Genomic DNA, 22421 nt, shown 5'->3' on the forward strand with positions numbered 1-22421 from the left:
AGTCAATTATTATGTGGCTCAGCAATTTATCACATCACCAGCACACAGAGATTCTCTATGATAAAACATTGCTAATTAACTGCAATCTCCTGGATGTAATGTGCCATAAAAATTCAAGATATTATCAATATTTGGATTATTTTTAATATTAATACTCTGTCCATCAAAATACCTAAATAAAATTGAGTTTTCTTTACTATAAAATAATTTATAAAAACTAAAATTAAACTGAATAGTAAATTCATGTACCTGATTATATACTAACAGGATCAAGAGCGGAGAGGGACTGAACTTGCAGAACTCCATTTATTAGAAGAGAACTTTTTAAGTGCAAGGCAATGGAAAGCAGATTATAGAGCACATGCTAAGGTAAACTTGCTTTCCAAAATATCCACATAGTATTCTAGAGGTTTGACAAAGAAGAGACTTTTAAATAATCTTGTGCTTCTCTCTTCTATTACAAGATCATTCCTGTATTTTCTAGTGCTTTGTTCATTCTAGTTTTAAATGAAAAACACTACATTAATCAAAAAACTTTTAAGGAGTTTGGACAGTGGGTAATATCTGCTCAGGTGAGACAGGGATGACGAAAGTCAGGATTTTGAGGTATATTGGCATAATTATAGGCAGGAAACAGCATAACACCTGAGTTATGTACTACTGCATTAATTCAGAGTTAATGTTTCAGTTTAAGTCTAATGTGTTAAGGGGTGGAAATACAAAGTTAAAGAATCCAAACAGTTCCATCCTATAGGACATCATGCAATGCCCAGATGATTATTGTCACGTTGTTTGCATATTTATGTTTCCAGATTAGGTTAAACTGAATTTTAAAGATGCATTAGATTTTTTCCTTCCCCCTCCCATCCCTTTCTGCCGGATAGAGTTAAGGTTGTTGTGTGCGCTAACTGTGCAATTTTGGGTCTTGCCATCTTTGGGGTGGTTGTTTTTTCTTTAACAAAATGGCTTTTTTACTGAAGGCAACCTGTTGCTTTAGTACCTCTAAGAACAATAGATGTTACCAATCATTATGAAGGAGGGCAATTCTTTGTGGAATTCTCCTAAGATTATTCTTCAGCCTGTGCTGAAGGAGTAACTTTCAGTTATGAAAAATGGTGATAAAATGTGACCATTAATCTTTAAAAAATCATTCAAATGTCACGTATGCCCACAGTTTCAGTTAGTTTTTAACTTTATAGGAAGTGTGAAGAATTTGCTTTATTCTGTTATGAAGAATATTCAGACCAAAGAAAAATCAAATGCTAAATGCTAAATTTCTGAAAGATCCCATTTTTAATTAATTTTAACTTGTAAACAAATTAATGGATTTACTTGTAAATTTTCAGAAAATTCATTCAATACTCAAAGAAAAAGTGTTTTAATTTTGGAGAGGATATGCTCTCTTTGTTATACATAATAAAAAGTTTGAATCCCTGCTTTAACAGCAAAATTTAGCTCAAGCATTCTACGGAGCCAGAGCTGGCTCCTCTATAATACCTGGCTCCATTTAGTGTTCTCAATCCTCATACTTTATGATCGATCACATTTATTCAAAATTTTAAAAATAATGGAATTATTTTGTGATTCGATGCTGTTGTTAATATTTAACACTTACTAAATTTACAGATGGGATTTTCAAAAGTGCTCAGGATTGGCTCATATTTGTTCCCTCTAAAGTCAGCGGGAATTTGACCATTGACTTTTGTGGAAGTACAGCTGTGCCAATGCTTAGTGCTTTTAAAAACTCCATTTTAAGTCCTTAAGGTACTTAACAAATATTGTGTGTTGTGATGATTAATTAGATAATGAGACAGGTTTTATTATGGTCCTTATTTTACAGATGTGGAAACTGAGATAGAGATGTTGAGGTCACAGAGTGAACCAAGACTGAAGGTCACACAACGAGTGATGGATGAAACCGGGTTTAGGACTCAGGCTCTATCTACACTTGGGATTGGAGATGTCATTGCTAGCTCAAGGAGACATACTTGCACTAGTTGCTGTTGAGCTAGTGTGCTGAAAATAGTAGTGTAGCTGCAGTATCATGGCCAGAATATTGGGCTAGCTGCCCAAGTATGTAACCATGTGGTCAGAATGGGTTTGTATTCAGGGAGACTAGCTTCTCCTGCTGCTACTGCAACTATGGTACAACTTTTGTGCACTAGCTCTATGAGAATGAGCACAAGTATCCCTCTTTCAGCTACAAGTATAGACATCTCCTTAGTTGTGTGTTTATCACTAGACCACACACGTCTCTCTCAAAATCCTCTTACTCATGTATTGTAATTATGAAGTTTTGAGGTGTTTGTACCTAAAACTTTTGGATTTACTTTTCTTTTTTCTTTTAAAAAAATCTCTTTAGTGGGAGCATTACATGCAATGTGATGGGAGTCCTGACCCAACTGTGCCCCAAGAAATTAATACTTTCATGAGCTTGTGGCAAGAAAATAAAAATGAGGATATTGAGTTTGTGATCGAGAAAGGAAACCAAGTGCTAAATGTAAGTGTTACAATGATATTCTTAAGGTTTTTGGTTTCATAGTGGGAGCCGTGTTAGTCTGTATCAGGAAAAAGAACGAGGAGTTCTTGTGGCACCTTAGAGACTAACAAATTTATTTGTTATTTATTTATTTATGCCCAAATAAATTTGTTAGTCTCTAAGGTGCCACAAGTACTCCTCGTTCCTTTTAAGGTTCTTAGTTACCAATAGCTTACAAACCGCAAAATGATAGTGTATGCCCCTTTGTTTGGTTGTTTGACTGTAATTGGTCATCACCCAAATCATCAGCAATTTTTGTGTGTTGGTCTTCCTCTGATATGCTGTCTTTACTTTCCTTCATTATACATTTTTTATTAGGAAACAAGGAACATAAGACCATTGGTTCAAAAACTCTAGCATCCTGCCTTTCAGGAGTTCATATATATAATGCTTGTAGAGATGGATCCAATAAAAATTCTGGATCCATACACTCTGCCAAATTGACGAAAGTTTCATCAAGCTCCACATCTGAACTTTGCTGCTCATGCCGTATGTAGAAGCTTCAATGGAAAGGAGCCTCCGTTCTTACCATTCATCTAGTCAATCTAATATTGTTTTACATGGTATTAGCAATTCAAATTCCTTCTTAACCTTTGGAACAAACTGCTTACACTCAGAAGCATGTGATCATCTAGACCTTCATTATATCCACTCACAGTATTTGACTTTAGGGCTTGTCTATATTACCCGCTGGATCGATAAATCGATCCAGCGGGTAATATAGACAAGCCCTCTAGTCTAGATGCAATAAATCAACTGCCAAGCGCTCTCCCGTCGACTCCGGTACTCCACTGGAGTGAGAGGTGCCGGCGGAGCTGACGGGGGAGTGTCAGCAGTTGACTCACCACAGTGAAGACACCGCGGTGAGTAGATCTAAGTACGTCAACTTCAGCTACTTTATTCATGTCGCTGAAGTTGCGTAACTTAGATCCATTTTCCCCCCTTCCTGCCCCCCCGGGTATACCAGACCTTAGTGTGGTCAGATTGAGCTAGTATAGGACTATATGCCATACCAGAAGTTCTCTGATGGCCCCTTCATTTTCTAGAGAGTTTAAGCTTTCATTTAAAAAATTACAAATTTTCTAGCCCTGTGGTAGCAAAGAAAACTGTCCAGAAAGTGGAGCCGATATGGTGTTATCATACTACATATACAGATTGACTTCCTGAAATGATTGTTCTAAAAGAAGCAAGAACTTCTGTATTTATGTCAATGACCAGTTCATGCTGAAGACATGATGACACTCTGAATGCTAACATTTCACCATTTACTGCTGATCATTTTAGCAGGATCATTCAGCTACTTTGGTATTATGAATGTAGTTTGAAATGGGTGGACTTGAGCTCACCACTTTTTTACTTTTGTTTTGATTCCTGGACTCCCAACTTCCTTCAGCAATGCATCTTTTAGCTAGCCTGTTGCATTTCAGGATTGGTTTCTGAAGCACTGATACTAGAAGTTTGAATATACAGCAATAGAAAGTGTGGTCTGCAGGCTCTACTGCAGTTACTGACATCTTCTGGTAATCTTAAATTACTGTGGTTATGTGTTAAATAGATTTGTTAATATTTCCCCAAAGTAGTGACAATTCTGTAGAAAGAATGAATAACTGATTGACGCAGATGATCATAATAGTACAGACAATGGGATCTAGATGCTTCTCCCCCTGTGTGCATGTAATTTCCGTTGACATTAATGGGTGTAATTTACAGATAGGGAGAGAAGAATATGAAAGATCATATAAACGAGATTTAAATTAGTTTACAGTAAACATCACACTAACAAAAAGAATGTTAATGGATGACTTTGCTAATACAGCAATATCTAATAAACATTTGACATTTAATCTCAGGCAAGCATTGTAGACATCAGGATGGGATGAGTGTTAGTTTGTTAGATGTGCCAAATATCATCATCTTATTGCAAGCAACTTTGTGATTGGAGCATTTATCCAAATCTCGAATTTTGGTTTATCTTGTAGATTAAAAATTTTGTTGACATATTTGTTCCTATTAGGAACAAATTTTTGAAATTCAAATTTGAGATTGTTATTAGCGGAAGAGAACTTTCTCCAGAATTAAGGCTACAAAAATAGCTTTCCATTAAAATCCTGATTTTGACCAACCTCCTCCCCACACCACAGACTTTGTCAAAACACGGTATGCTTGTGTGTTCTTCTGTGAGAGGAGAATTTTCATTTGAATAGTCTAGAGGGGAAATGGATAAATCATTCTTGAGATATGACAGTTTAAATTAGGGGAGAATTCAGATTATAATGGACATCAGTAGGTGCTCATTATAGTTAAGGTGACAAAATATATTTGATTATCAGCAAATGGCAGTCAATAAAGCACATTCAGTCCACAAGAACAAGGAAAATTCATCTGAAGAAGCCTTAAAACTGTCAATGTTCTTCTGACGGCTGGAGTTGCATGGCATCATACTCTCACACATTCAAAACTTTCACTTACAAAAATAGCATAATTTACAAAATCAGCACCAACATCACTAATATAAAAATCTGTTTTTGGCATGGTGAGATCTCTGATGTGAAAACAGGGAACTTGGAGTATATCCCAGTATTCTATTTCCAGGACACTAAGCAAATACATTTTACTTTGAGTCTCCTCTGGCCTGAGGTGTAAGAGTTTTGGTTCAGGTTCAAAGCATAGATCTCCAAAATAGAATTAGAGAACTTCCAGAGAAAGATATTGCTTAAATTCATGGCTAGTCACTCCAGTAGACTTAATCAATTAGTGGAGTTGTCCTGCCAGCATCCACACATATAAAATTAAGTCTGGAATTGCTGAGACTCAGACCAGGAACTTTGTTGTCTGTAGACAGCACTGCTTTATGAGCCAACAGGAAGCCTCTTATTAGCTGTGTAGCACTTGTTTTCGATCCTACTGGTTGTCCCTGTCATAGCTGTGACACATTTAGAAAATAATAAATATTTTTTTACGAAAACCTGGAACAAACAGACCAAATAAACAGAAATATAACTCTGTCCTAAGCAGAGTTTCTGTGCCCTGAAATTTTTCTTGCTCAAGTCAGTCCTGCACTGAATGTGGGAGGGATCCTGTGAAAAAAAATAGTGTGTGATGACATAATTAAAGACTGTATCATCATATGTATGTACAAAGGGGCTAAATTAAGGTTGCACAAGCATTTCCTAATTTTGAAACCTTAATAATGTCTTTTCACATAGTTTTTAGTTGTATAATAGAGAATTCCTGTAACCAATATTTGTATATATGCAAAAGAAGCAAGTTCAGCTCATATTTTAACAGAGAACAGGATACCTTATATATGATATCTGAAATCAGAAGAAAAGAAATCATTCTCCCATCCTACACCCCCAAAAAAGGAAATTAAACTGCTATGATTTGATCGTAAAACTAATGTGAAAAGTTTGTCTTTTAGTTAATTGAGAAGTTGTATTTTCTGTTATTGGACACACCGCCAAATGAGCTAAAGGAAAAGGTCATCATTCAATACCAGGAATCAATTCTGGAATTGCAGAGTCTTCTTCATCAGAAATACAATGAAGCAACAGAACGCCTACTTAAAGTAAGTAAACTTTGTATTTTAGTTGTTAGTCTTCAAATGTTATTCATGAACTATCAAGGGCAATGGGAAAGTAACAGTTTTGTACATTAGGTTAATTTGCAAAAGTGACTTTTTTTACACTGTGATACAGACTACTGTGTAAACTTCTACAGCTCAAACATAATCATGTACTGGACTGATGTTTCTGAGGACCTCTCCTTCACAGTATTTGAGGTTAGAATTTTTAAATTAACCTAAGGAAGTTCAATTCAGTGGGAACTGGGTATTTCAGTGTGATTTGACACTAAGGGAATTAAGAGGTCTTTGAAAATCCTGGCCTTAACTGTCACCATGATTTAAATTAACAGTAACCATTGATTACACAAATATTTAGTGATTAAATGCAAAATATTAAGTTTTTAAAATAATCTTTGGCAGATAAACTTTTACACAAGTTTGTGTGACAGACTTTTTAAATTGAGATTTTTATCTGAATTGAAGAATATACATAAGATTAATATACATATAGGAAAAACACTGTATATATGAAATGGTGATCTACTTTGCATGCTAATTTAAACAGTTGATTCTGTAGTGGATTATGTATGTTTAGCAAGAGGATGGTGGTAGGAAAACAAATGTAGAGAGGAGAAAGAATAAGAAAAAGTGGAAGGAAGTGGTTGTATGTTTGCAACAAATTGTTAGGTAAATAGGAAATTGACTATTTAATAGGCTATGAGCTGGAATCAAGCCTCATGAATTCAGTCTTAGACATCAAATATGTTGATACTGAACCAATTTTATTTAATTCTCTTGCTCTGGCTGTGACTCAAAGTTCTTTTAACCATTCTGAGTAACTTAGACATATGCAACCTGATCCAAAACCCTATGTAAAGTAAGCAAATGTAAATCTTTTTGGCCCTTCAGGTAGACAATGTCAACAAGTTTTGTTTTCTTTTTAATATTTATATATTGATAAAATGTGCCCAGGACTGTGAAATGGGCGCATATTATCCAACAATACTCTCATTCTGCTCACATTGAATAGTGTTTTACTTCATGAGTAGTTCCGTGGAGGTTACTGCGCAAGGGACTATTCAGCTTAAGTAAGGGTGGGACTATCAGGCCCTACATTTGGTAATGCCTCATTGGGTGAATTTATGCTGATGTGGGAACTTAGAATTGAAAACTTACAGGAGTACAAAATGCAAAGCAACCTTGGCCCTTTTGCAAATATATAATATTTTGTGTTACTGAATCTATGATGTTAACTTATGTCTTAACAAATAAATGCAATGTGACCCAGCTGTAATTGCTGTAGTGTATTCTTTTTTCTGTGTTGTGTGTTTTTTGCTTTATTAAATTTTATGGAGTTAAAAGTAATTTTAAAGTTTTTATTAAACTTTTAAAAGTTTTTTTCAGAAGGCCAATTCTCCTGAAGTAAAGATAATTTAAGACACAGGACTTTGGACTCTGTTATATGGCAAACTAGATTCTACTTTTATTTCTTTCAGTCAGATAGCAAGAAATCAAATGAGTAAATCTGTAATTTAGCACAGTATGTAAAATCCAATTTAATACATTGCATTGGAGAAAATCAACCTGACTACATTTACCGAGGACATCATGCATTACATTCATGAAGCAACATTAACAAGTTAGCTGTGACTCAGTGATAGTCTGGTTTAACTATTCAAGTACTGAAATAAACAGATTTAACCTAGTAAAGGTTTTATTTTGAGCAAGGAAAACACACTACTTAAAATTACTGATATTAGAACGAGTGAATAATTCACAACGAATACTTTTATTTGACTAATTTTACCTTTTTTATTTTTTTGTTTTGTGCATTGTCAACAAACATAATTAATCAACACAGGGTGAACTGTAATTTTTATAATCGGCTATGCAATTAGAAATTCCCTTTGAGTTAATATGAAGTATTCAATCTAAAATTTCATTTTCAAAAGTATCGTTGCTAGTCACATTCATTTCACCGCTGAAATGTTTCAGGAAAGAGACCACAAAAATGTTGCAGGCTTGCTCAAATCAAAATTCACTTTCAGATTCAAAGAAATATTTTTTCCATTATTGCTCAGCTCTGCTAACAAATTAGATTAATGATAAGAAATCATTTATTTACCATTGGTAGTTTTACATTAAATATGAAACATCTACCAATCTGGCATAGGAACTGCAGATTATTTAGAGTCAGCTATTAGTTTCAGTGTCAGGGTTCAGAAGTTCAAGCTCAGCTATGGAACCTAGGTATTCTTCTTCAAGTGATTGCTTAGATCGATTCCAATTAGGTGTGCACAGTCGTCTGAAAGTTTTTCCCCTAGCAGCACTCATTGGGTCAGCTGTGGACCCCCCTGGAGTGGCGCCTCCATGGCATTCAATATATGACCCTGCCGACCCAGCGCCTCCTCAGTTCCTTCTTACCACCTGTGACAGTCATTAGAACTGTGGTGACTTGCTTAGCAAGCTCTCCTCGTTTTCCCTAGTCTTTCAGTTTAGTGTAGTTCAGAGTTATTCCTAGTCTAGTTAAGTTTAGTTTTAAGTGGTTTTCTGTTGTTACAGCAGATAGCTATTGGGAGTGGAGGGTTTCCCATTCACCCTGACGGCATTCCACCTTGGGGACTTGAGGTATGCCTAAATCCCAAGGGTTCAAACCCTGCAAGTCTTGCAACAAAGTGTGTGGGGGAAGCACAGCAAGCGGACAAGTGCAGGATTTGTAAAGGGTTTCACCCCAGAACAAAAAAGGAGCGGGACTTTCACCTCAAGCAGCTTCTTCTGGAGGTGGCATTTAGACTGCAACCCACATCAGTACAGCAAGACGTGGCACCAAGCTCATCGATGTACAGTGCCCCGGCAGCAGTGGTAGAAGCGGCACCACAGAAGGACTCTGGAAGAGACTCATGGCACCACCACTCCCTGGCACCGAAACTGATGAGATCAACCCGGCACCGGTCCCATTCCCTGGTGCCGAAGCAGCACCAGAAGCAGGGGAGGAGTGGATCTCTGACTCCGACACCCACCCCTTCGGAGCCGGCCAATAGGGCGCATCCCATGGAAGAGCACCCAGTGCCAAAAACTTTGGAGATGGCACCGTCGACTTCAGCCCCGCAAGGGGGACCATCGAATCCAGTGCCGTTGGACTCCCTGAGCCAGGTCACTGAGGAGATGGAACTACCATCCACCCCGGACAACATGTGGCACAGTCTCGAGGCAAACCGGCAATGCTTTGTCCCTCGAGGTCTGCAGGGATGGGGTAGAGATAATTCTGGTGGCACCAGAGTGGCCTCGACAACACTGGTATACCACGCTGCTGGAACTATGGGTGGACACCCCGATCATGTTGCCTCTCCTCCCCGACCTGGTCACTCAGGACCATGGTCATCTTCATCACCCCGACCTGTAGTTCCTCCACCTCATGGCCTGGAAGCTTCATGGCTAAACTCCATGGAGCTTCTGTGCTCGGAACAGGTAAGGGAGGTCCTACTCAGCAGCAGGAAGCCCTCCGCTAGAGCCACATATCTGGCAAAGTGGAAAAGATTTACTTGTTGGTGTGACCAGCATCATACACCCCCTCTTCAGGCACCTATGCCTCTCATCTTAGTGTACCTTCTGCACCTGAAACAGTAAGGCCTGGCAGCGTCATCCATAAAGATACCTCGCTGCTATCTCGGCTTTCCACCCGGGAGTGTCTGGATGCTACATCTTTGCCAACCCTACGGTTGGTCAGTTCCTCAAGGGTCTGGAATGGCTTCATCCCCAGATTAGACAGCCTGTTCCCGCGTGAGACCTTAACCTGGTCCTCTCCAGGCTAATGGGGCCCCCATCTGAACCACTGGTGACTTGCTCCCTTCTCTATCTGTCGTGGAAGGTAGCCTTTCTGGTCACCATTACATCAGCAAGGAGGGTGTCTGAGTTAAAGGCCCTTACCCCTGACCCACCCTATATGGTTTTCCACAGGGATATGGTGCAACTCTGTCGTCACCCAGCCTGTCTTCCTATAGTTGTGTCACACTTCCACACTAGTCAAGACATTTTCCTGCCTGTTTTTTTATCCTAAGCCTCATGCCAGTAGCTGTGAGCAGAGGCTCCACTCCCTGGATGTTCAGTGGGCACTAGCCTTCCACATCGAGCACACTAAGCTGTTCAGGCAGTTGAACCAGTTTTTTGTAGCAGTGGCAGACTGGATGAAAGGACTCCGGGTCTCATCTCAAAGGATGTCTTTCTGGATCAGGTCATGCATCTGCATGTGCTATGAGTTGGCCGAAATACCAGCCCCGGCTCTTGCAGCACACTCCACAAGGGCTCAGGCCTCATCAGCAGTGTTCCTGGCCCAGGTCCTGATACAAGCAATCTGCAGGGCAGCAACTTGGTCCTCGGTGCACACGTTCAACTCTCATTACACCATCGTCCAGCATGCCACAGATGATGCAGCTTTTGGCAGAGCGGCGCTCCAATCAGCAATTCCATAACTCCGACCCCACCGCCTAGTAAGGCTTTGGAGTCGCCTAATTGGAATCGATATGAGCAATCACTCAAAGAAGAAAAATGGTTACTCACCTTCTTGTAACTATTCTTTGAGATGTGTTGCTCTTGTTCATTCCAAACCCACCAGCCTTTCCCTCTATTGGAGTAACTGGCAAGAAGGAACTGAGGAGGCTCCGGGTCAGCAGGGTCATATATTGAGTGCCATGGGGGCGCCGCTTCAGGGGGTTCCACAGTCGACTCGACAGTTGCTGCTAGGAGAAAAACTTTCTGACAACTGTGCACGTGGCATGCACATACCTCCCACAAAATAAACTCCTGTTTGCCTTGCTGATCTAAGTAGTTCCATTGACTTCAATGACACTACTCATCTGAGAAAAAGATTTCACTTTCAAGATTTTGTTACTTGGTATCATAAAGATCCAGTTCTGTTTTCCCTCTGGTCTGGTCATTGGTACTGGCAGGGATTGGTAGGCGTCACCCAAAGGTGTCTGGATTCTCTAGTTCAAATAGCTTTTTATGATGCTGCAGGGTATTTCTGTCTCATACTGAATTATTGAGAAAGGAATTTTTAGTGAACACAGTTGAAGTTATATTAAGCCTTGCCTTTTTAAGTTTGCCTAACACGTATGCCAAACTATTTTCCACATTCAGCTATCATTTGTGTAAGGTGAACTCTCACCACAATTCTCTAACATCAATTAAACACATTAAAATCTATCAAATACATTATGAGGCTAATATTAATATTTATTACATTAATAAGTAGGGATTAAACTCAATGTTGAATTCATGGTCTTCAGTTTCCACATCTTCTCTGGGACTCATCTTTATAGCCTCTCTGGTAGTTCCTTTAAAGATGTCAGTTGAAAAAATTATATTCTTCATAGCTATTTTTCTGCTTACATTTCTGTCCCTGTCCATTGCGCTGGAATAAGGGTAAAGACTGTGGCTGTTCTCCCCACTCCATTTTCAGTTTGACATGGACATCAATGGTCTCTGAAGCAGAAGTATAGTATGCAAGTGCCCGCACTTCATTACTTTTTGAGTATGGCTTTGTAGACCAGAATCCATTTGCTGTGTGTGTTAGCCTAAAGCCTGGTATCTCGATGAACAAATAATACTTCGCATCATCCCTTAAGTTGTCAAGTAAACTCAAAAAGCTCCTCTTATAATCTTTCATCATCAGGATTATGTCTGTTCTGAGCAAGACGCATTTGTCTCAGCTGCTCATAGAAGGTTTTGCTTCTGATACGCTCTCATTTTTTCCCCTATAATATTTGTTGCCCTGCTAAGCTCCTCTTCCAGCCCCATTACCTTTCACTTATATATTTTGCTAATGGTTAACTGGAGATGAAGCTGTTTCTGAACTGATATTAATTAATAACCTGAAGAAGAGCTCTGTGTAAGCTCGAAAGCTTGTCTTTGTTGTCAACAGAAGTTGGTCTTTGTCTCTCTACTATCCTGGGACCAACACGGCTACAACACTGCAAACAACAATGGAAGATTTTAATTTTTGCACAACGTTATATATATTTTGAGCTTGGTTTCCTTTCACAGTGGTTCTGAGCATCTGTAGTGGTTTTATTTACTCATTGACCAAGTCTGTCTGGGTAATGAGTTGTGTATTCTTAATCTGCAACACCTCTAGCTGCTTGACTTAACTTTCTACAGTTTCTGTTTGCTTATTTCAGTCAGTAATCTGCTTCTTCTGCCATTTTAATACCTGATTTTCAAACCTGGATGAGTATTTGTTTACTTTGAACTGGCTATAATGCTTGTCCTTATCTCTGGAAATTCTGTTCTTTCATACCTTACAAATTCCTCTCACTGCTCTTTCTTCCTGGACACACGCAGGGAACTTCTAAATACGGATGATCTAGTTTCAGAAAGCACTCTCCAAACTTAACCAATTATTACTACGCCCTTGGCACAGTCTTCCTACAAATGAACAAGCTGTTCATACAAACAGGGACATTTGTGTCTAACAATAAGTCACACCTAAATTTACTGTTTTATAGAATCTTGTAGCTTATCTTGAATTATAAAAGGTCACCACTTTATACTATGCCACAATGAGATACACAGACTCTTGTAGGAGCTAGAGGTTACTTGAAAGTTGAGTTATGCAAAGTCTTAAACTTTTAGTAATTAGTAATTTTAGTAATTAGTTATTATAAGGCTGATTCTCCTCCAGTAAACCCCCCCTCCCCCATTAATTAGTACTGTTTAGCCAAAATAATTCAAGGCCAAGGAGTAAGAGCACTGTATACGGTAAACTAGACTCTGGTCATCATTACTGCCATCGAAACAGCAAGAAATCAGAGGAGCAAATGTAAAATACAGTTTAGTGTATAAAAACAGTTCCATACATTTCATTGAGAAAATCCGCCAGATATCATTTACTGGAATTGTCACACTGTGCGTTCAATTAAAAAGTCAGTTGTGATTATTGGTAATTTGGTTTAATAATTTGAAGTTAACAGACTTAAAAGTTAAAAGTTTCTGTTAACCAACTAAACAAACTTAAATGGTTAAAAAAAAATACTTAAAATGAATCAAATTTGTTAACCAGTATTTTCTTTATAGTTATTATATGAAATTTAATGAATGTCTGTCACTTTGCAATAAGAACAACAGAGGGTGTAGTGTCAGGTTTCATCGCCAGTGACAGCGGTCAGAAGTTGTCTAAATTTCTCATTTGGAGATCAGATGTGGAAGCTATGTATTTTAATACAGGCAAGTATACTACTTAAAATGAGCGTGAGGATGCAAATACTTAGTCTGTCTTAAGATTCAGCATTTGATGGATGTTGGTTGTCAGGATTCTGTGGTAAAAGATGTAGATGATTTGTATATATACAGGGAGCTGTTAACTTGTTTACTCCTTTGAACCTCAGTTTGGTTCTCTGCCAGGGTCTGGTCCCTGCTGCCATTTGGTCCAATGGTACCAACAGGAATAACTGAATTTACAAAACTGTCTGTATAATCTTCTCTAAATTCAGATATGGCTTTCTCTAACACTGTAGTAGGGTATTTCTGCCTGGCACTGGTCTACTGAACTAGCAATTCCCAGCCTGATGGGAGTTGCTCTTATGAAAGAACTTCTCAGTTCCCATCTTGGTATCCCTCATGTTACTTTCTCTCTACATGTTGCTCCTTTTGTATCTGAACACAGAATGAATGAAGACAGAACACTTCCTTGATAGTATAGTGGTCATCTTTCAGGTTACAGTTAGCTCTTCCTTTGATCTTCAACCTACAATCTTAATGGCCACAGGTCAGCTTTCACCTTATCCTTGCACTGTCTGAATATACTTATCAAAATGTGCTGCTTCTTTCTATTTCGCGCTGATATTTTAATATTTGTATATTCTGTGATGAACCGTATCTTTAAAAATTGTAGATTTTTATTATGTGTTTGTTTCTGTGAGCGACTGGATGCACAGTAGCTCTTAACAAACAGCCTTGTTATCCTGTTACTGGTTGTAAGGGTGTAATAGAATTTTGTCTTGCTCTGATATAACTTTATGAAAAGGGGTTTTCAAAAAAATAGCTGCCTCTGACATTCTTGGGAGTACGTCTGCCTTACTCCCACTTCTTGTCCTTGGTGGAGAAAGCAGATTTGTAAGCTAACACAGCTGAAGTCAAATTAACCTATCGCTTACCAGTTTGTCCCAGTGTCTCTTTACATTTTATAACTTTGGAGAATCTTCAATAAGTATAAAATGCTAGCTCTAAGGTTACTTAAATAGATTTGAAGGAAGGGGATCATTACACATAGGATGTTTTATGCATAAGCAGCAGTATAGAAAAATATGTGACGATATCTATGCGAGAAGCTGCCAAAAAGGAGGACATATTGGCGTCAAAATATACACTCCTCAGTTTTGAGAAGTTGTTGTTAGTAATGATGTGAAGTGCAGCCAAATACCACAATAATGGGTGCCTTATAGATACTGGATTACTATTATTTGATTTATGTAATTCTGATAGGTGTGCACAAGACTTTATCACAGCTCAAGTGTACCAGATAAAAGAGCAAAAAACAAGGAGGAGTCCTTGTGGCACCTTAGAAACTAACAAATTTATTTGGGCATAAGCTTTCGTGGGCTAGAACCCACTGACTACCTGGAATTTACAGGCTAAAGGCATTGAGTGGCTGTAATACAATGCCATGTACCTAAACTAAGGATAATGTGTGGCCATTATAACTAGAGTGTATCACAGAACAAGTGGGTTTTCTGGGCCTTTTTACAGGAGTGCAAAAACTGACCATTATAGTGGCAAGTCCCCACTTAGCAAGAACAAGGGGAAGACTCTGTCTTTCTAGGGCAGATAAGAAATATGTCATAAATGTGATCAGTTAATTCACTGAAGTAAGTTATACGGTAATCAATAACTTTTTAACATTTAAGCTAGTGATCACACTGAAGAAAGTTTTATAGTTTTAAATTTTGTATCGGCTGTTACAAATTATCACATGTAGATTTTACTTAATTCAGATGTTATCCTAAGAATTTATAATATTTGCTCAACTTTTTAATCGTTCTGAGTGCAAAGACAATAGCAGTTCTGTCATCAGGTTCAAGTACATCAACTCCATCCTAGTTTAATTTAGAGTAATATGCTGATTTGTTTTTTGTAGAAGGCTAATACTTACGCAGATTCTGACAGTGGAAATATGGAGGTGGCCATAAAAGATAAAAATATCACTTTCTGTATCTGGGGAAACCTCAAGAAGAATCCAAGGTACAGTACAAAAGTGACCTTATTTCAAATTAGCTCTTTGTACGTCTCTATGGAATAAAGACTCAGGGCCAGTTTCTGACAACCCTTATTCATATTGAGTAGCACTTTATTCCACAAGTGGCCCTTATCTGCCTGGAAGGAGTGGGGAGTGTGCCAGACACTGGAACTGTGGAAGACAGCTGTAAGACTGCCTTCTGAGGACTCCCTTGCAAGCCCTAGCCTAGGGGGTCTGCTGGGGGTAGGACGGCTATGTTGGGGCAGGGCTGCAGCACTCTGGAGTGTTAGGACAGCACTGCAGCCTATAGGGCAGCCTAGGGAGGCTTCTGTAACTTATGCCCCCTAGGGCTGTTGACATTATTCTGTGTGCAGCAAAGGAGTCTTGAATCAGGAGAGCATAAAAGTGGCTTGATGTTACATTAGCTTCCTTCGATTGGGCACAGAATGTGCTGCACCTTTTAAAGCACAGCTCAGAATCTCACCCAGTGTTCCTAAGCAAAACATCAAGGCTTATGGGTGGAAGATTTTATAATTCTAGCCAATATCTTCTTGTATTAAAATGGGCAGAAGGAGAGTTCTCATTTGAACAGGTCTCTGTCTGCTTGGTCAGAAATGGGACCTCCAGTCATACTATGGCAGGCCAAAGATCCATGGGGAAAAAAGGCCCAAGTTCTTGGGTACCTGATTTGACACAGAATTGATCTCCTTCTGTATGCCTTCTAGCCCATTTCCTACAGTGGCACAGAGGTGATGTGCTTGTTCTCCTAGCTTGGCTCCCTTTACCTTAAGTGCCACCTCAGCTTGTTTGTGCTAACTGTGGAGAGGGACTTAATACAGACAGCAGCTGCAGTAATCTATGCAGAAATGTGCCTAATAAATTAGCCCAATTTACCTATGCGGATGCTATATAGAACAACTGACTCCCCTCCCTCCCCCCTCTGCCTGGCCATAATCCTTAACTGCATGCAGAGCTTAATTCCTTTAATTCTGTTATAGCTATCTTGGAGGGGCTTGTGGCAGCTCTCAGTGCTGGGTGAGCATTTGATGACCCTCTAACTCATTTCTCCAGTTTTGTTCCCCAGACTGTGGCATATGGTAAAAGGTAAAATAGGTGCCTGTATTACTGTGATTAATGTACTGGAATATTGAAGTGTGATGTAAAAATAAATTATACGGACTTTACTAGAGAATTCTTTTGTTTTAATTCTCTGTTCACAGATTCAAAAATCATATGTTTAGTGATGCAGAAAATGGATTTGACCTTCCAAAGACAGTGGCCACAAGTGATGTTGCTGTCCGCATCTTGCACACTCATTATGATCATATTTCCCCACTACAATGCATTCCTAAATTGCATTTAAAAGTGCAAGCCCCAGAAAGCAAACAAGAATTAACTGTGCTTTATGATATGAAAGAAGAAAAAGAAGGGGAACAAAAGAGTGGAGAAGATAGCGACTTGGTAATTGAAAAGGAATCTGATGGAAGAAAGGTAAGAAAGGTGTAAAAAGTACAGCATGGACAGTGCTGTCAGTTAATGCCCAGCTGCATAGTATTACATCTTAACAAATCTTTACATGTCTCCCTTGTGCCTTAAAAAACAAAAAAAGTCCTTAAAATGTTCATTCTCCTTCTAAAAGAATTCCTCCTTTTTGGAGAAGGTCTTGCAGTTGAGTTCCTTATAACTAGTAATGGGCCTACCTCAAATGTACTAGAGGTTCAGTATGGATAAACCCTAAAAAGGTAAGGGAGGAAATCCTGAGATCTTAACTCAAGTTTTATCCAGGTGAAGTTCTTCTTGAAGTTAACGGGAGTTTTCTTTGAGGAGGACAAAGTAAGAACTAAATATCTCAAGACTTGTCCTATAGTGAATTTTTAAAACACTTTTAAACTGTAGTATCTAAGCACTTAGATACAAAAACTAAAACCAGATAGAACCAAATTCTGTTATTTGCACCATATAGAATTTAGCTCCATAGGTGACAAAGCTATCCATAAGCACTGTTGCCACCACCAACTAAACAAAAAACAAGACCAAACTAAATCAGCTACATGCCATATCACATAAAATGTACGTCATGCCCTGAAGGTTACCCAAGCTCAGGCAGGCCACCAAAACTAGAACATGCCAAAGCTAGTGATTCTCAACTGGAGAATGCTCTGGGGCAGTCCTGCAGAATTCAAATCAAGGACCTGACAGCAAGAGCATCTCAGTCAATCTTAACTGCTGTAGCAGGATGTAGGGTGAGATACAAAAACACGGAACCTTTTGAGCCAATTCCACAAAGACTTTTGGGTAACTAGTCTTCTGCCCACTCCAATGGCATGGGTTGTTCCTTGCAACTACCCAAAGTATCCTAAACCTTCTCCCTTCCTTGCAGTCACACCCTTCCCTGTAGTCCTTCTCATTTCTGGTTATCTTCTCAACCACCTACCTTTTGAGATTGGTTGGGTTTACCAAGACTGGCAAGCTCTGAAGCTGCACAAGGTGTGAGATGAACAAATTGCAATCTTACAAATTTGGGGGCTATGTAGCTGCACCATCCATTGTAGACCACAAGCGAGGGAAAGGCCAAATTCTTAGGAATTTGAAGTGACCATCCTCAGCTTAGGGCACAGCACACAGATTGCCACACTGGCTGGACTGCCATGAATCTTGAGAGATAGGGGAAGGAGAAAAGAAAGAACAGCAATTGGAGAGTAGAAATGACTGTTTTGATGGAACGTTGTAGTAGGAATCAAGATCTGTGACTGGTGTGGATCAGGGCATGGATAATACCAGATAAAATTGTAAGACATCACTGTAAGAGGGTCATTCAAAAATGTTAATAAGTATTAGAATGAACTGATTCTGTTTACAGAAAATTCAGTGTCCCACAAACCACACACAAGAGTCCAACAGTGTCAGGACAGTCTGAAGGGGTGCAAAGTAGGTTTTAGAATGGAATGGGTCTTTACTCTGGTGTTGTGGCTGTTTAGTCCCTGTATATTGATGGTTTTGCCACTAGAGGGCTGTCAAAATACCATCTCTGTTAATCTGAATCTCTTCCAAGTAATATCCCAAAGGAATACAATGGCTTTTTTACTCTTAGTAGCTTCTATGGCCTGTAGGTTAACAGGCAGTTCTAAATTACTCTTATTCTGCTGCCCAACTTTCTAGATAAATAATTGTAAACTACCATTTTGACATCTTATTGTCATATATTTACAGCAGTGGTTCCTGGCCTTGTTGTGTCTCCCTCCACCACATTTTCTGCAAAGCAGTGCCTGAGGCAGGTCATCCCCACTCCCTGCTTCCTTTACATAGGATTGCCAATTTTGGTTGGACGTATTCCTGGAGGTTTCATCACATGATATAATCTTTAATTAAAGATTAATATTTAATTCCTGGAGAGTACAGGACAATCCTGGAGGGTTGGCAACCCTGCTTTTACACCATGACACATCTCACCTGTCTTATTGCCTTTCTCATATATTTTTCTGGCTTTTGCTTTTCATTCCTCATTAAGCTCCCTATCTTGTTCTTTCTCCCACTCTTCTCCTCTCTCTTCCAAGTCTTGTTCCCTCTCCAGCAGTCCTCACTCTTTTCCTGTTCCCACCTCAGGGATCCGCTTCTCTCAACCCATGTCGCTCACCTAGGATATCTCTTATAGTTCTGTTTACCCTGAGATTTTCCCTTCCCCCAATTTTTTTCTCTAGTTCTGTCCTTCTTTCTGTTGCTACATGGTCTCTCTCTGTTCCCCTGCAGGACAGGCATTTCATACAAGTCTGCAGGCTGCTGCCTCTTGCCACAATTCCATCACACAGTGTGTACGGAGAAGCACTTTAATCCACCTAGCGGAGGGGAAACAAATATGCAATGAGTGCCTGGCTACTTTCCCCATTGCTATGCTTCCCAGAAGTCTGCCACAACAGGGGTGAGGACACATCTAGGATGGAAATCCAAAACTTAAATAACTTTGTTAAAAGGGGAAACAATGAAAGGAATGAAAAGTCTCATAGCATAGGTACAAACAAAAGTCATAATATCTGAGTTCTATGTTTGTTTCTATTACAGTTCCTATCTCTGGCCCTGCATTAGCTTTCTCATCAGAAAAATGAGGCTAGTAATACGTACTTCACATAGTGCTGTGAGGCTGAATTCATTAATATTTGAAAAGTGCTTTGGGATTTTTGGAGGGAAGCTGCTATAGAAATATTACATGTGTTCTCTCTATTTATATATTAATATGTAAAGCTGATTACCTGACTTAGACAAAATCCAGACTGCCTGATTTTTGTACCAAAATCTGGTTTTGTCAGCTAGCAAATTAAAAAGTGTCATAATGATGCATTCTGGTTATTCCTACCCTACAGCCCCATTCCTCCAGTAAGCTTCATGCACATCTCATTGCATGATGAGGACCTTACTCCTTCTCCCGAGGTTCTCATTTTCACAGAGAAGCTACACTATTTTTAATTGTGCCTGTCTCACTGTAATCTAAAAACACGATATTTTACTTTTTAAATAGAGTGCCATCTCTTTCAAAGACAGCATTAAAATTGATCCTGATGAAAATGAGAAGCTAGAAGAGGAATCTGATAAGAAATCAGAAAATGTTAGCACCATTTCAGGAGGTACTCAGATTTTACATGGAGTATTGCAGAATTATATAAACGTCTGATTTTACTCTAGGCAAACACTGGAGCATACAAAGCTAGTGTATATAATGTAGCCCCAACACCTACATGGACAGAACAAAGATGACTTAGATATTGCTCTCATTTTATATATTTATAAAATGTAATACATTACAGGTGTCTTGAGGTTCCAGCGAGGTATCTGTCTTGGCTGAATAAGGTTCTTCCCTTGTTTTTGAGTTAGGCTAAGATTGTCAGTTAACGAAGCTTATGGATAACTGGGAGCCCAGCAATAGTTCCTTACTTAAGCACATGCTTAAGTAAGGTGCTTAAATGCTTAGCTGAATCAGGGCCATAATCCCAGGAAAGAGACCAGTGCTAGTTGTAATCTTCTTTCTCATATAAATCAGCCATCAGTTTCTCCAACACTTCTAGATCCTTTAGTTTAGTAAAATCATTGATTTATTTTTTACACTTTCTTCTAAAACAAGATGACTCTGTGTTGTGCAGCATTGATTATCTGAGCTATAGAGCCTTTTAAAAGAACTTTCCAGTGGGTGCTGCCCCAGCAACCAAACTGTCAGGTTCACAGCTATGGACCACAAAGGTAGGTATTTCCCTTGGGATTTTTCCAAGGCGTGGATTTTAGACATTAAGCACCTTTAAAAATCCCAGCCTTAATATTAACTAAGACCTGTGCCCAGAAATGGCATAATTATTTTAATTTTTTAAGGTCTTCTTTCTTTTTTTTAGTGTGAAAATGTATGTAAAGAGCAAAGTGTCTTCTCTATCTTGAATATATTTTTACAAGTGTTAAAAAAGATCTCAGTGGTTTAGCTTGGGAGAACAAGTATTTAGTTTTGTTTAGAAGAAGTTTAAATATTTTTTTTATTTAAAAAAAAAGGAAAGCCAAAGTTGTAGTTAATAGTACAGTGGATTTACTACATAGATTAGTATACTATACTATTAATAAGTATACAGAGAGCTTAAATTGTAGTATGCACACAGTATACTACAAAAACTATATATAAAATATGTGAGCATATATAGTATTCATATAAAACTAGCAACCCTTTCCCATCCCACTCTAAAAAGACCTGGAAACACATTACACTGGATATTTTTAGTTTGTTGAGATTACCTCATTTTTAAAAAAATACAGTCTTTTATTTAGCAAGTTTTATAATACAGTTATTTTATCTTGTGTTATTGAACAGAGTTTAAGTGGATCCTCATAATAAATTGTCTTCCTTATACTAACATATTTTTCATGCATTTTTGAACATTGCTAGTGACCATCCAGCCACCTACATGATATTATTACAGGGTGAAAATCCTGTATTATTTTCTTTAAGTGCTTAGAACTTTTAAAAAACATTCACCATTGGAAAGTCTCTTACGAATTTTGGTAAGGAATTTCCTCTAATCCACCATTGCGGATTCTCTAAGGAATTTTGTTCCACAGATTGATCACCCTCCATCCCTTACTAGGTTAAGTATCTTCCTTTTCTAACTTCAGTTTGTGACCCCATGTCTGCCTTACATGCACTTTCCAAAACCCCTGTAGGATCTTATATAACATGGGGGCCAAGTTCTTCCTGTTAGTTATAACCAGTGCAACCTCACTGACTCCAGACCAGATTCTTGTCATTTACTGTTGTGAAACTCCATTGCATTTATTGAGGTTGCACAAATTATAACTAAGACCCTGATTCTGTAGGTGAATCTGCTTGAGCAGACCCATGAAGTCACTTACAGAATCAGGCCCTAGTAGTAGGAGAAATGCACCCTTCTCTTTAAAATCTCAGTACTAAAAACATGAGAAGACGGTGCAATCATTAGGTATGGATTAGTAAATCCCGTGGTGGTCATAGGTCTATGCAGCTACAGAGTGCCTTGGTTACAAAGAACAGGAGTACTTGTGCCACCAAGTGCCCATAGCTAGCACATCAGCCACGTGCCTAATTATAATTGGGGGCCCTACAGTTCTTAATTTAAGGCCCCACAAAACCTAGGTCCAGCCCTGAATAAGCCTTCTATTCATTTTTGTTGTCCATCTAGTTTTATCCATTCCAATGAATCCTTTAAAAAAATCTGTAGACCACCAGTAGGTGGCGCTGAGATGTTGCAGAGTAGAAAGCCATTTTAAGTACATTTAGACGCTGTATGCGCAAAAAGCATTTGGGATTTGAAATCTTGGTACTTTATTCAGACATTGAATTAATACATGATATTTGGTTGTTATTTAGTGCAGGTTGCACCACTGCAGGTGGCCACTGATGAAAAAGAAGAAGAGATAATTGGCGAAAATATAGTTGATTTGCACCAGTTCACACCAGTGGGTGGAGTGTACCTTATTGATGCACTGAAGCTCCCACCTCAAGCCAAACAAATCAACGGCTGGATCATGGTGGAAGTAGGTCAAGCTCTGAAGCAAAATTGCACCCAATGAATCTCTTTTAGTTCTGA

At 38.7% G+C, this 22421-nt stretch overlaps 1 protein-coding gene across 5 annotated transcripts in view; it reads left to right on the forward strand.

The window, feature by feature from the left end:
* Window positions 1–22421, forward strand: part of LOC311519986 (GTPase KRas) — a 101295-nt gene that overhangs the window by 71866 nt on the left and 7008 nt on the right. For 4 of the 5 annotated variants that reach the window (XM_084627141.1, XM_084627134.1, XM_084627136.1 and 1 more), the window contains 7 exons: window positions 268–369; window positions 2363–2500; window positions 5961–6107; window positions 15235–15338; window positions 16554–16824; window positions 19844–19949; window positions 22202–22368. In XM_084627141.1, the coding sequence (XP_084483267.1) occupies window positions 268–369; window positions 2363–2500; window positions 5961–6107; window positions 15235–15338; window positions 16554–16824; window positions 19844–19949; window positions 22202–22368 (1035 nt within the window). The remainder of the gene's footprint in view (window positions 1–267; window positions 370–2362; window positions 2501–5960; window positions 6108–15234; window positions 15339–16553; window positions 16825–19843; window positions 19950–22201; window positions 22369–22421) is intronic. The other variant, XM_084627137.1, reaches the window with a different exon arrangement.

Source organism: Lepidochelys olivacea (assembly GCF_965140295.1).
Source record: "Lepidochelys olivacea isolate rLepOli2 genome assembly, chromosome: 1".
Lineage (NCBI taxonomy): Eukaryota > Metazoa > Chordata > Testudines > Cheloniidae > Lepidochelys > Lepidochelys olivacea.